The sequence below is a fragment of the Dendrobates tinctorius genome, unplaced genomic scaffold (genome assembly GCF_039654945.1).
Source record: "Dendrobates tinctorius isolate UK_male_01 unplaced genomic scaffold, ASM3965494v1 ptg000263l, whole genome shotgun sequence".
Lineage (NCBI taxonomy): Eukaryota > Metazoa > Chordata > Amphibia > Anura > Dendrobatidae > Dendrobates > Dendrobates tinctorius.
In genome coordinates, this window is record NW_027361930.1 from 7204065 (window position 1) to 7219169 (window position 15105).

General features: G+C 42.5%; 1 protein-coding gene across 2 annotated transcripts in view; it reads right to left on the reverse strand.

Annotated features, from left to right (window-relative positions):
• RFFL (ring finger and FYVE like domain containing E3 ubiquitin protein ligase) overlaps positions 1-15105 on the reverse strand; it is a 92554-nt gene that overhangs the window by 2182 nt on the left and 75267 nt on the right. For both annotated transcript variants that reach the window (XM_073558939.1, XM_073558938.1), the window contains exons 4-6: positions 10338-10415; positions 9986-10199; positions 7220-7237 (exon numbers count right to left, since the gene is read on the reverse strand). In XM_073558939.1, coding sequence (XP_073415040.1) covers positions 7220-7237; positions 9986-10199; positions 10338-10415 — 310 coding nt within the window. The remainder of the gene's footprint in view (positions 1-7219; positions 7238-9985; positions 10200-10337; positions 10416-15105) is intronic.

The window sequence follows — 15105 nt, forward strand, 5'->3', positions numbered from 1 at the left end:
AAGCAAGAGGCCCCACTAACCAAGCAACAAGTCAGGGACAAAGTCAGAGTTGGGTTATATACGGTATATATCTATATAAAACCACTCTGATGATCCCCCAAAGCACCATCAAATCCATTTTATATACGGTATATATCTATATAAAACCACTCTGATGATCCCCCAAAGCACCATCAAATCCATTATCAAGTGGAAAGAACACAGTAATACAATAAACCTGCCAAGAGAGGGCTGCCCACCAAAACTCTCAGCCTGGGCAAGGAAGCAAATATTCACGGAAGCAGTTCAAAGACTAAAGGTGACCCTGAAGGAGCTTCAGAATCAGTCCATATGACCAAAATAAGCTGAACACTCAATACAGGTGGTCTTTATGGAAGGGAAGAAAAAAAAGCCTTTACTTACACAAAAATTGTAAGGCTCATTTTCAGTTTGCCAAAATACATGAGGAGACTCCCCAAATGTATGGAGGAAGCTGCTGTGGTCAGATGAGACCAAAATTGAACTTTTTAGCCATCAAGATAAATGAGATGTCTGGCACCAAACCAACACATCATTACCCCAAGAATACCATTCCCACAATGAAATGTGGTGGCAATATCATGCTGTGGGGATGTTTTTTGGCAGCAGGGATAGGGAAAATGGTCTTAGTTGAGGGGAAGATGGATGGTGCGAAATACAAGGATATTCATGAGCAAAATCGGTTCCAGTCAGTCAATGATTTTAGACTGGGGCGGCGGTTCACCTTCCAACAAGACAATGACCCAAAGCATACTGCTAAAGCAACACTCCAAAAGATTTACACGTTCCCCCTTAAACCACTGGAGTGGCCCACTCAAAGCCCAAATCTCAATCAAATTGAGAATCTGTGGTCAGACTTAAAGATCACTGTTCACCAGAGGAAACCGTCTAACTTGAAGGAGCTGGAACAGTTTTGCCTTGAGGAATGACCAAAAATCCCAGTGTAAGATGTGAAAAGCACAGAGACTTAACTAAAGCAACTTACAGCTGTAATTGCCGCAAAAGGAGGCACCACAAAGTACTGACTTTAGGTGGTGAATAGTTATGCCCAGTGAAGTTGTCAGTTATTTTGTCCTATTTGTTGTTTTCCTTCACAATAAAAAGAAAACCAAATGTTCACAGTTGTAGGCATGTTATTTACATGAACTGATGCAAACTCTCTCTAAAAAGTGAAATTCCAGGTTGTGAGGTAGCAAAACACGTAAAATGGGGTGAATACTTTTGCAAGCCACTGTATGTGCAATAATTGTACTAATGGACATCCAATCGGCCATTGATTGGTGGTTTGAAAACTGTAAATGTCACTCATACATAAGCAAGTGACAGTAATGTGCTGGAAGTAGGTGACGATTAAATGTGCCCATAGGTTTATTTGTAACAGTCTGTGCCAGGGGCGTAGAATCTGCAACCACAATACATTATTTAAACAATATGGCCAAGTTGATGCGTCATACAATAACCAGTGGATTGACGTTAGCCTGTGCAATCTCAACCGGTTACACGTGGGTATGCTAAAGCAAGACAACAGTCTGAGTCAAGATCCCGCCTCATGGCAGATGCAGAAACTTGCTTTAGCACAGCGAAGTCTCCGTAACAGACCTCCTGTTGTCCTGCTCCAGGACACTGTGTGAATATATAACAGTGACATATGGGGGAGTTGGGTCTAATCTCACTGCATGTTTCTTAGTAAGGACACTACTGATATTGTTCTGTTTCACTGACTCTGGACCTTGGGGAAGGGGGCCCTGGCATCTGTTTGCTTTGTAGATACAGTGCCTACAAGTAGTATTCAACCCCCTGCAGATTTAGCAGGTTTGATAAGATGCAAATAAGTTAGAGCCTTCAAACTTCACACAAGAGCAGGATTTATTAACAGATGCATAAATCTTACAAACCAAAAAGTTATGTTGCTCAGTTAAATTTTAATAAATTTTAAACATAAAAGTGTGGGTCAATTATTATTCAACCCCTAGGTTTAATATTTTGTGGAATAACCCTTGTTTGCAATTACAGCTAATAATCGTCTTTTATAAGACCTGATCAGGCCGGCACAGGTCTCTGGAGTTATCTTGGCCCACTCCTCCATGCAGATCTTCTCCAAGTTATCTAGGTTCTTTGGGTGTCTCATGTGGACTTTAATCTTGAGCTCCTTCCACAAGTTTTCAATTGGGTTAAGGTCAGGAGACTGACTAGGCCACTCCAACACCTTGATTTTTTGCCTCTTGAACCAGGCCTTGGTTTTCTTGGCTGTGTGCTTTGGGTCGTTGTCTTGTTGGAAGATGAAATGACGACCCATCTTAAGATCCTTGATGGAGGAGCGGAGGTTCTTGGCCAAAATCTCCAGGTAGGCCGTGCTATCCATCTTCCCATGGATGCGGACCAGATGGCCAGGCCCCTTGGCTGAGAAACAGCCCCACAGCATGATGCTGCCACCACCATGCTTGACTGTAGGGATGGTATTCTTGGGGTCGCATGCAGTGCCATCCAGTCTCCAAACGTCACGTGTGTGGTTGGCACCAAAGATCTCGATCTTGGTCTCATCAGACCAGAGAACCTTGAACCAGTCTGTCTCAGAGTCCTCCAAGTGATCATGAGCAAACTGTAGACGAGCCTTGACATGACGCTTTGAAAGTAAAGGTACTTTACGGGCTTGTCTGGAACGGAGACCATTGCGGTGGAGTACGTTACTTATGGTATTGACTGAAACCAATGTCCCCACTGCCATGAGATCTTCCCGGAGCTCCTTCCTTGTTGTCCTTGGGTTAGCCTTGACTCTTCGGACAAGCCTGGCCTCGGCACGGGAGGAAACTTTCAAAGGCGGTCCAGGCTGAGGAAGGCTAACAGTAGTTCCATAAGCCTTCCACTTCCGGATGATGCTCCCAACAGTGCAGACAGGTAGGCCCAACTCCTTGGAAAGGGTTTTGTACCCCTTGCCAGCCTTGTGACCCTCCACGATCTTGTCTCTGATGGCCTTGGAATGCTCCTTTGTCTTTCCCATGTTGACCATGTATGAGTGCTGTTTACAAGTTTGGGGAGGGTCTTAAATAGTCAGAAAAGGCTGGAAAAAGAGATAATTAATCCAAACATGTGAAGCTCATTGTTCTTTGTGCCTGAAATACTTCTTAATACTTTAGGGGAACCAAACAGAATTCTGGTGGTTTGAGGGGTTGAATAATAAATGACCCTCTGAATAAACTTTTCACAATTTAAAAAAAAATTAAACAAAGAAATAACATTCTTTTTTGCTGCAGTGCATTTCACACTTCCAGGCTGATCTACAGTCCAAATGTCACAATGCCAAGTTAATTCCGAATGTGTAAACCTGCTAAATCTGCAGGGGGTTGAATACTACTTGTAGGCACTGTACATTCATATATACTGTAGTTATTTATTTGATTTTCTTGAAGTGTGGTATTCCCGTGATCAAACCCACAACCTCTGACCCCATGGCATGCAGCAGCTTTAGCATTAAGTCACTAGGAGAATTTTCTCTATAAATATCTAAACAGTATTCTTATTCTTTACAGGTATATTGTACTGGTACATAAAGATGTATCTCAATATACCAGTACATCTCTATATACCTCTATATTAGGTATCCTTGCATATTAGAGGTAAAAAAGTCAGACTTTTTCATATGAAGATAATTTAAAAAAAAAAAAAAAAACAACATGTCCATGTAATCGCCACAACCCATACAATACAGTAAGATTATTTTTATGTTCATAGGTAAATGACATAAGGTGTGGTTTTATTTTGTTTTTTTATTAGCCATTAGACACAAATGCATGTGTGTTTAGCAAAATGGAATTTAAAAAAACTTATATAGTGAAGTTCATGTAAAAATAATAAAAAAAAAGTTATAGCTATTACATCTATGAATGACTAAGCAAAAAATAAATCTGAACAAGTGCATCACAATAATGTCGTTGTGTATGCATGTGTTATGTATATTTGCAGATTTTATATCTGCCTGTATCTGTGTGAGCTATGTATATAAGCCTTTGTAATGTATAGATTATCATATTTATAGATGTGACTGATGCAGCGCCTGAGATTGTTGGAACCCTTGAAATTGTTCCTTAAAATTAAGTATTTCTCCCAAAAAATTATTGCAGTTACACGTTTATTTTCTTTGTGTGTATTGGAAAAAGAGGGAAACTGGACATAATGTCACACAAAATCCCAAAATTGGGCAGAATAAAATTGTTGCTACCCTCAACTTAGTATTTGGTTGCACATCCTTTGGAATAAATGCAATCAACGGCTTCCTATAACGATCAACAAGCTTCTTACACCTCTCAACTGGAATTTTGGTCCACTCTTCTTTAGCAACCTGCTCCAGGTCTCTCATGTTAGATAGATCCCTTCTCCCAACAACAATTTTAAGATCTCTCCACAGGAGTTCAATGGAATTCAGATCCGGACTCATGCAGACCATTTCAGAACTCCCCAGCGCTTTGTTTCCATCCACTTTTGAGTGCTTCCTGAAGTATGTTTGGCATTATTGTCCTGCTGGAAGACCTATGACACAAACCCAGCTTTCTGACACTGGGCTAGTACTACACTTTGACTCAAAATCTGTTGATAATCTTCAGATTTCATGATGCCTTGCACACAATCAAGGCACCCAGTGCCAGAGGCATCAAAACAACCCCAAAACATCTTTAAACCTCCACCATATTTGACAGTAGGCATGTACAGTGTTTTTTTTTAGGCCTCATTCCATTTTCGGCAAACACTAGTGTGCAGTAGCTTTATTCCAATACACAGAAAGGAAATAAACATGTGTATAACAAAATATATGTAATTGCAATAATGTTGTGAGAGATTTTTCTGGAACAAATTCAATGGTGCGAACACTTTTGGCCATGACTGGATGTACCAGGTGTGTGTTTATTGCACAACGGAGTGTAGGATGGAGATAATTACAGAAAGGTAATATGCGATTGTAAACTGGGGGAAGTGATTAATTATTAACTACTACTACCGGGGTTGAAGGTGATAGATGATTACTGCAATGCTTTACCTACCCCACGATTCTATAATGCTGATGTGAATTCAGTAGTAAGGGCTAATATGATTTCTGGAGGGGTTTATTAGTAGCCCCTAATGAAATAATATAGAATCATAAAATTAAGAGTTGGAAGGGAGCTCCATGGCCAGTGTGTCCAACCCCCTGCTCAGTGCAGAATTCACTAAATCATCTCAGATAGAGGTCTGTCCAGCCTCTGAAGACTTTCATTGAAGGAGAACTCACCACCTCTCGTGGCAGACTGTTCCACTCATTGATCACCCTCAAAAAGTTTTTTCTGATATTTAATTTGTATCTTCTCCCTTTTAGTTTCATTCCATTGCTTCTTGGGTTATCATGTGCAAATGAGAGTAAGGATGATCCCTCTACATTGTGACATCTCTTCAGATGTTTGTAGCTACTAAGTCTCCTCTTAGCATTCTTTTTTTGCAAGCTAAACATCCTCAAATCCTACAACCGTTCCTCATAGGTCATAGTTTGCAGACCGGTCACCATTCTGGTTGCTCTGCTCTCAACTTGCTCCAGTTTGTTGATGTCTTTTTAAAATGTGGTGCACAGAACTGGACACAATATTCCAGATGATGTCTGACCAAGGAGGAGTAGAGGGGGATAATTACTTCACGTGATCTAGACTGTATGCGTTAATATATCCCAGAACTATGTTTGCCTTTTTTGTTGCTGCATCACACTGTTGACTCATGTGCAGCCTGTGATCTATTAGTATACCCAAGTCTTTTTCACACTTAATGTTGCTTAGTTCTATTCCTCCCACTCTATATATTTTTTTTTTCCCCAGATGTAGAATTGTGCATTTCTCCCTGTTAAATATTCTATTAGTTGCTGCCCATTGTTCAAGCTTATCTAGATCCTTCAGAATCCTTTCTCGGTCTTCTCTAGTGTTAGCTATCCCTCCTAGCTTTGCATCGTCTGCAAATATCAGCCCCTACAAACATAACATGGACCTTCAGATGTCACCAGTGTGTTACAGAAGTAAAATCATCCTCTAATATTGGCTGCTGATAAGAATTCTAGGGAAAAAGCTGCCCGGGGCTTTGATTCACTAAAATCAATGATACACAACTGCTGTCACTGCCTGGATTCATTCGGAACCAAATGAGATCCCATCACTGTTGCCCAACACAACCACTGCGGCCAGCAATGGGGTGCAGTAGCCAGGTGGCTTGAACAGCGCATCATCTGAAAAATATTCGATGATACGCTATGCAGTTCACCTCACCGCTTCAAGAAGGGGTTATTTTGGACATTTGGATGTGGTAGCAACGTTTCAATTTTCACCTAATGTGGCAGAAAAGCTGGAATAGTCCCAAGCCACAAATATATGAAAACTTAAAACATAAATCTATTTCAATTTACCGTCTTCAAAGAGACTTTCCCGATGCTTTGCTCTCCGTAATCATGATAGCAATTGCAAAAGTGGTCAGGGTGATGAACATCACCATCATGACGCTAAATTATAGTAGGCTAGAATGCACATTCAGTGAGCTGTCAATCAAGGAGAGGACAATGGGACAAGGTGGGAAAGAGCCAAGGAGGCAAAGGCTGGGGAAGTGCTTTGACACTCCCAGAGCACTTAGTTAATTTGCATATGAATGACAACAGCATTTTTTTTAAAGTCAAGGTGCCACAGATTGTGTAAGCAAGAGCTCGTTCAGATGAGCGTTTAATCGGTCAGTGTGCGCCATGGTCCGTACATGGATAGCAGACAACCACATTATATCCCCTGTATGTGGTCGATTTTCCAAGCAGACTGAGTAATACATGCAATACAAAAAGGCAGCTCTGACACCCGTTAGCAATGCGGATGTGACTGGCCTGATTTCCAATATGGCTGATGGCCTGATTTCCAATATGGCTGACTGAACCCCGCCTAAAATATGTGGATTACATTTTTCCAAAAGCAACATGACTATATAAACCGTTTGAAAGATTATTTTTAGGCTAATCTCTTTCTGTCCTTTTAATCTTCCTGAAATACATTCCTGAGAATGACCTACAAGCAGAGTCCAGGCGGCGCGGCACCTGAGCATCCGCTATATAATCCAGCTATCCATGACACTCAGTTGTCTAATCCTTTTCACTAAGGTATACAGGGTTAGATCAAAGGGTGACAATGGCGCTGCAGGTCAGGCGTGGCCAGGGTCTTACCTTCTTCTCCCATGCTAGCTGTAAAGATAAAAAAGAAAACACAAATAGTACACTATTAGCATAATGCTAAAATTAGGACACGTCATAATTTCATAATTCAATGCACAATTTACAGTTCTGAAGAGCAGATGAGCTCAATAATTAGCAATAGGACTCATGACATGCTCCCATTGTAAGAGAATAGTGGGAAAATTACTGTATGGCTCATACAAACCAATGAAATAACAGAAAAGTAGATATTGTGCCAAAATCAAAAAAACTATAACACCATGTGATTGAGCACCACGGCCATTGCAAAGAAATTTACGATGAGTAAAGCTCTTGTTGCACGAAATATGTAAACAGAATAGCTACACAGAGATTTGTGGCCATTTTAACGGCTCGTCTAGTTAAAAAGGTTGTAGGAGATTAGATAATCCTACAGTGGCTTGCAATAATATTCACCCCTTTGGCTTTTTTTACCTATTCTGTTACATTACAACCAGTGTTTAAATATTTTTCTAATCAATTTGTGTGTGATGCATCAGCGCTAAATAGTCTAAGTTGGTGAAGGGAGAAAAGTATAAGCATAGATTAAATTTATGGGATCAAATAACTAAAAATTGGCATGTGCATATGTATTCACCCCTTTTGTGATGAAGTCTCATAGTTAGTGAAAGGATGCCCACCAGTGTGCAATCTAAGTGTCACATGGTCTGACAGTATATACACTTTACCTTTTCTAGATAGGCCACATAGGCTGCAAAACCATTAAGCAAGAGGCCCCACTAACCAAACACCATGAAGACCAAGGAGATCTCCAAACAAGTTGTTGAGAAGTACAAGTCAGGGTTGGGTTATAAAAAAAATCCCAGTCTCTGTTGATCCCCCGGAGCACCGTCACATCCATTATCATCAAATGGGAAGACTGTGGAACCACAACAAACCTGCCAAGAGAGGGCCATCCACCAAAACTACAAAGTTCCCAGGCGCAGAGATTGGGGTATCTGTTTTATTTGTTGATGCAAACCCTCAAAAAAAAAAAAAAGTGAAAATTCTAGGTTGTGAGGTATTAAAATAGAAAAATGCCAAGGGGGTGAGTACTTTTGCAAACCACATTAGTTAATTTCTTAGAGAAACACTCATTTTTGTCCAAAGTTGTGTCTAGGTCAGCCCGTCACTTGAAAGGAATCACGAGGTTTTTGCCACAATCTGAAAGCAATACAATGTAGAGACAAGAACCCCAATTCCAGCAATGTGTCACTTACTTGACTGCTTGTTGTACTTTTGATAAAATCAGTTTTGATCAGCAGTAAATCACTAGAGGACCAATAAACCTGCTGCCATGTAGTCATCCATAATTATGAGCTCTGTACAACTGCACCTCCAACATTGATTGGCAGCTTTTTGCCTATGCAGTGTACACAGAAAGCTGCCAATCAGTGGTGTTGGTGAATTCATACAGAACTGAGGATTCAGATAACTGTTTGATTCACAGCAAATAAAACAGATTTTATAAAAAATAGTACACATAACCCAGTATGTGACACGCCTGGGTCTCTGCTGCAACTTCATGCTGCTCTCAGGTGGGGTTGTACATACCGGTTGACAGATTCCCTTTAAAGTGGGCCTGTCATTTCAGGTAACTTAAGAATAATTTTTCATGTGTGTGCACATGAGGAATAACAATATTTTATAGGACTTGAATCACACATTTTTCAACAGTTCTCCTGTAAATTTATCTCAAATGTCAGCTATCGCTGAAATATTGAGTTGAGATTGACTGCGGTAATATCTCCCACACACAGTCATGAGTGATTTCTGCTCTCCTGTCACTAAGTAGGACTTGTTCAGAAGCAGCAGTAGCATGGATTACATTATACAGCAGTACTAAGTAGTGTAGCTGTGAATCCAGCACTTTGAATAAGCACTTACTAGAAAGCAGCAGGAAGACCAACATGTGCCTCTTTCACCCTGCTTCTCAGTCTGCACCTCCTCCCCCCTTTCTCCACTCAACAGGCAGCTGTAATCTGATCCCTCAGTGAGGGGACATTCCATCCTTTTTTGGACCAAGATGAATGAGGAGTTTTAGGAAGCAAGGGACTTAAGGGGGTTTTACACTAAGCAATATCGCTAGCAATATCGCTAAAACGTCACTGGTTTTGTGACGTTATAGCGATATTGCTAGCGATATCGCTATGTGTGATACTTACCTCCGACCGGCTCCCCCGCTGTCCATCGCTGATCGCGCGAGAATGTCCAGCTCCATTTCTCGTCGGGAGCTTCCTGCTGGGCTTCCTGCTGTGACGTCCAGCGACGCGTGGAGGCGGGCGGGAGGACGCAGGATAGCTGTGTGTGAATGGTAAGTATCGTGTGCTGCGTCGCTGCTGCATCGCTGTGAGGTCTACCTGTGTGACAGCTCACTAGCGATCATTTAGCGATGCACCAGCGATCCTGACCGGGTCGGATCGCTGGTTGGATCGCTGGTGCATCGCTAAATGTAAAAGGGCCTTTAGAAGAAGTGGCTGATAAGTTGATAAAGAAGTATATTGCTCTGAGATAAGCTATATTAGGAAGTTTATTATATTCATTCATTTGGTTGAGCTACACAGCGTTTGTAGAAAAAACAGTGATCAATGAATTGGACCTTAGCTGCAATTTCAAATACAGTCCAAAGAAAAGAGTGCCACTGTTTCTTGCAAAAAGGCAGTCACGTTTATCCAATCTCCTAGAACCCCTTAAATGGCAGCAAATGAAAACCAAGTTGATATTTAAGCTTAGTTGTACCTTTCTGCTGAAGATCTTTCTGGTCATGATATAATCTGGTTACTCGCTCCATCAATTCCCACTTTTCACAGCAGCCCTTGTAATTTACAAAGTTTCTGGCTAAAATCTCCTTTAGCTGACGCACAGACAAGGATTCAATGTCATTCAGGCTGCCGATATCAGAGAGGGAGGCTCTCCTTCTTCCAGGCACCAGTAGCTCTTCGGCGTCCATGGACTAGGAATAGGAGAGTGAAGGGGAGTTATGCAGTTTGGTTGACATCACTCACATGCCCGCGGCCCCCTTCTCCCTCTATGCAAAGTCACAACGTAATTTTGGCCGGCAAACATAGCTATAAAAGCTAAAGCGCACTACCTCGTCCTCATCTTCTGGCGTCTCATTTGTCGCTACCTGCGGCTGGTCTTCTGCTGTTGAAGATACATTTTGGTTTGCCTAGATAAAGGAGGAGGAAACATTAAAGGGGGAGTCCATTACTTTGATAAACTCGTCTCAAATACTGCATATTTAGTGTAAAATAAAAACAGTTTCCTTTTTGTAATTTAAAAACATAAAATAGGAAAATATATTTTTTCTGCCTAAAATAAAAAGGAAATGTGCCATTTTTAAAGAGGTTGTCAGACCCCAAAATCCTTTTTTTTGGGTAAGCTAATGTGTGCTGCATTGCGATAACTCCCCTGTACATTTTGCCTTTTGTTTCTCCTGAATGTCCCTTCACTCCCTGCAGCACTTTGTTTACCTGCGGTTCTACCAAATTTGGTAGCTTTATTATCTACCCTTAATGGCCAGAGCTGACACCACCCACCCTCAGTGTCCAGCACTGCACACTCATTGACTGTCAGTATCTGCCCCTGCGCTGACCTCTGTCATCACTCCAGATTAGTGTCTTGTATCTGTGGAAAGCAGCACAATCCCTACACTCCACACACATCCACAGTGGTGATAGACCTTTATATGTCTCCACATGACATCCACAGTGGTGATAGAGCTTCATATGTCTCCACATCACATCCACAGTGATGATAGAGCTTCACATGTCTCCACATCACATCCACAGTGGTGATAGAGCGTCACATGTCTCCACATCACATCCACAGTGGTGATAAAGCTTCACATGTCCCCACATCACATCCACAGAGATGATAGAGCTTCATATGTCTCCACACCACATCCACAGTGATGATAGAACTTCACATGTCTCCACATCACATCCACAGTGGTGATAGAGCTTCATATGTCTCCACATCACATCCACAGTGATGATAGAGCTTCACATGTCTCCACATCACATCCACAGTGATGATAGAGCTTCACATGTCTCCACATCACATCCACAGTGGTGATAGAGCGTCACATGTCTCCACATCACATCCACAGTTGTGATAGAACTTCACATGTCTCCACATCGCATCCACAGTGGTGATAAAGCTTCACATGTCCCCACATCACATCCACAGAGATGATAGAGCTTCATATGTCTCCACATCACATCCACAGTGATGATAGAACTTCACATGTCTCCACATCACATCCACAGTGGTGATAGAGCTTCATATGTCTCCACATCACATCCACAGTGATGATAGAGCTTCACATGTCTCCACATCACATCCACAGTGGTGATAGAGCGTCACATGTCTCCACATCACATCCACAGTGATGATAGAGCTTCATATGTCTCCACATCACATCCACAGTGGTGATAGAACTTCACATGTCTCCACATCACATCCACAGTGATGATAGAGCTTCATATGTCTCCACATCACATCCACAGTGGTGATAGAGATTCACATGTCTCCACTTCACATCCACAGTGGTGATAGAGATTCACATGTCTCCCACATCACATCCACAGTGGTGATAGAGCATCACATGTCTCCCACATCACATCCACAGTGGTGATAGAGATTCACATGTCTCCCACATCACATCCACAGTGGGGGTAGAACTGCACATCTTCATATCACATCCTCTGTGGTGATAGAGCTTCACATGTCTCCACATCACATCCACAGTGGTGATAAAGCTTCACATGTCCCCCACATCACATCCACAGTGGTGATAGAACTTCACATGTCTCCACATCACATCCACAGTGATGATAGAGATTCATATGTCTCCACATCACATCCACAGTGGTGATAGAGCTTCACATGTCTCCACTTCACATCCACAGTGGTGATAGAGCGTCACATGTCTCCACATCACATCCACAGTGATGATAGAGATTCACATGTCTCCACATCACATCCACAGTGGTGATAGAGCGTCACATGTCTCCACATCACATCCACAGTGGTGATAAAGCTTCACATGTCCCCACATCACATCCACAGAGATGATAGAGCTTCATATGTCTCCACACCACATCCACAGTGATGATAGAACTTCACATGTCTCCACATCACATCCACAGTGGTGATAGAGCTTCATATGTCTCCACATCACATCCACAGTGATGATAGAGCTTCACATGTCTCCACATCACATCCACAGTGATGATAGAGCTTCACATGTCTCCACATCACATCCACAGTGGTGATAGAACTTCACATGTCTCCACATCGCATCCACAGTGGTGATAAAGCTTCACATGTCCCCACATCACATCCACAGAGATGATAGAGCTTCATATGTCTCCACATCACATCCACAGTGATGATAGAACTTCACATGTCTCCACATCACATCCACAGTGGTGATAGAGCTTCATATGTCTCCACATCACATCCACAGTGATGATAGAGCTTCACATGTCTCCACATCACATCCACAGTGGTGATAGAGCGTCACATGTCTCCACATCACATCCACAGTGATGATAGAGCTTCATATGTCTCCACATCACATCCACAGTGGTGATAGAACTTCACATGTCTCCACATCACATCCACAGTGATGATAGAGCTTCATATGTCTCCACATCACATCCACAGTGGTGATAGAGATTCACATGTCTCCACTTCACATCCACAGTGGTGATAGAGATTCACATGTCTCCCACATCACATCCACAGTGGTGATAGAGCATCACATGTCTCCCACATCACATCCACAGTGGTGATAGAGATTCACATGTCTCCCACATCACATCCACAGTGGGGGTAGAACTGCACATCTTCATATCACATCCTCTGTGGTGATAGAGCTTCACATGTCTCCACATCACATCCACAGTGGTGATAAAGCTTCACATGTCCCCCACATCACATCCACAGTGGTGATAGAACTTCACATGTCTCCACATCACATCCACAGTGGTGATAGAGCTTCACATGTCTCCACTTCACATCCACAGTGGTGATAGAGCGTCACATGTCTCCACATCACATCCACAGTGATGATAGAGATTCACATGTCTCCACATCACATCCACAGTGGTGATAGAGCATCACATGTCTCCCACATCACATCCACAGTGGTGATAGAGATTCACATGTCTCCCACATCACATCCACAGTGGGGGTAGAACTGCACATCTTCATATCACATCCTCAGTGGTGATAGAGCTTCACATGTCTCCCACATCACATCCTCAGTGGTGATAGAGCTTCACATGTCTCCACATCACATCCACAGTGGTGATAGAGCGTCACATGTCTCCCACATCACATCCTCAGTGGTGATAGAGCGTCACATGTCTCCACATCACATCCACAGTGGTGATAGAGCGTCACATGTCTCCACATCACATCCACAGTGGTGATAGAGCGTCACATGTCTCCACATCACATCCACAGTGGTGATGGAGCTTCACATGTCCCCACATCACATGGATAGATGGAGGGATGAATACACATAGCACAGATTATACTCCCTATGTATAAGCTTTTTCCTTCCTGGTTCCTCCAATCAGCTGAGTCCTTCCCCTGCTGCCTCACACTGTGCTGGACAGGAAGGCTGGAGCAGGAGGGGGTCTGGCAGAGACTTTGGGGCAGTTACACCAGTCTCTGCCAGACAGGAAAACTCTTGTCTGGATGTGAGCAGCCCATCTCGAATTTGGAGAGAGCTGCTCACATGACTAGGTGTGCCATCTAGGACATCTTGCAGAATGCTGACAAAGTATATTAAAACAGTCAGAATTCTGCATCCTAGATACACAAAGTAACAAAAGTATCCAGCTCCAGGGATAAGATCCATAAATCTTTATTAATAGGTTAAAAGATGAAAAAAAACAAACGAAGCTGCTGGACAATAAACCAGTAACACCAGAGGAAGAGTGCCCGCAAAGACAACTGTACGCGTTTCGAACACACAAGGTGTTCTTAGACTTCAACTTATCCCTTTTGTTGCTTTGTGCAAGTTTTCCACGTCAAGCAGAGACGTTGTTCCATGCTCAGTCAGGACTACCTCACAATTTGTGAGAATCAACGTAAGGGTGAGCTGAATTTCCACTTCTATTTGATCCCAGACACACACAAATTATACAGAAAAGCCCTTTTAGAGATAATTTCATCTTTGACTTGCTTACCTGTTCACAACAGTAATTTTGACCAGGGGTGCACAAACTTTTACATGCCACTGTAGATTTAACAGTTCATTTTATTATATTCTATTACTTATAATATTAAGAGAAAACATGGATTTTTGTGAAAACTCACCGTAAAATCCTTTTCTCCGAGACGCTCATTGGGGGACACAGGTACTGTGGGTGTATGCTACTGCCGCCAGGAGGCTGACACTAAGTGAATGAAAAAAAGTTAGCACCTCCTCTGCCGTATACACCCTCGCCTCGATTGCAGGCGGAACCAGTTTGGTGCAAAAGCAGTAGGAGATCTACAAGACAAAATCAGCCTCAATGCAGGTATCAACCTGTCTAGAAAACCCTATACCCAAAGGAAACTACTTAAAAATCAGACTTTTTCATAATGCTCTTCAAATAAACAACCCACCTGGTATCATAAATACCTATTAATAAACAAAAAGGAGCCAATTGGCTAACAGGGTAGGTGCTGTGTCCCCCAATGATCATCTCGGAGAAAAGAATTTTACGGCGAGTGATCACAAAAATCCAGGTTTCTCCTTCGCCTCATTGGGGGACACAGGACACTGGGACGTCCCAAAGCAGTCCCTGGGTGGGGAGTCGACTCACCGGTCCAAGCTACACGCACCTACTGTGTAA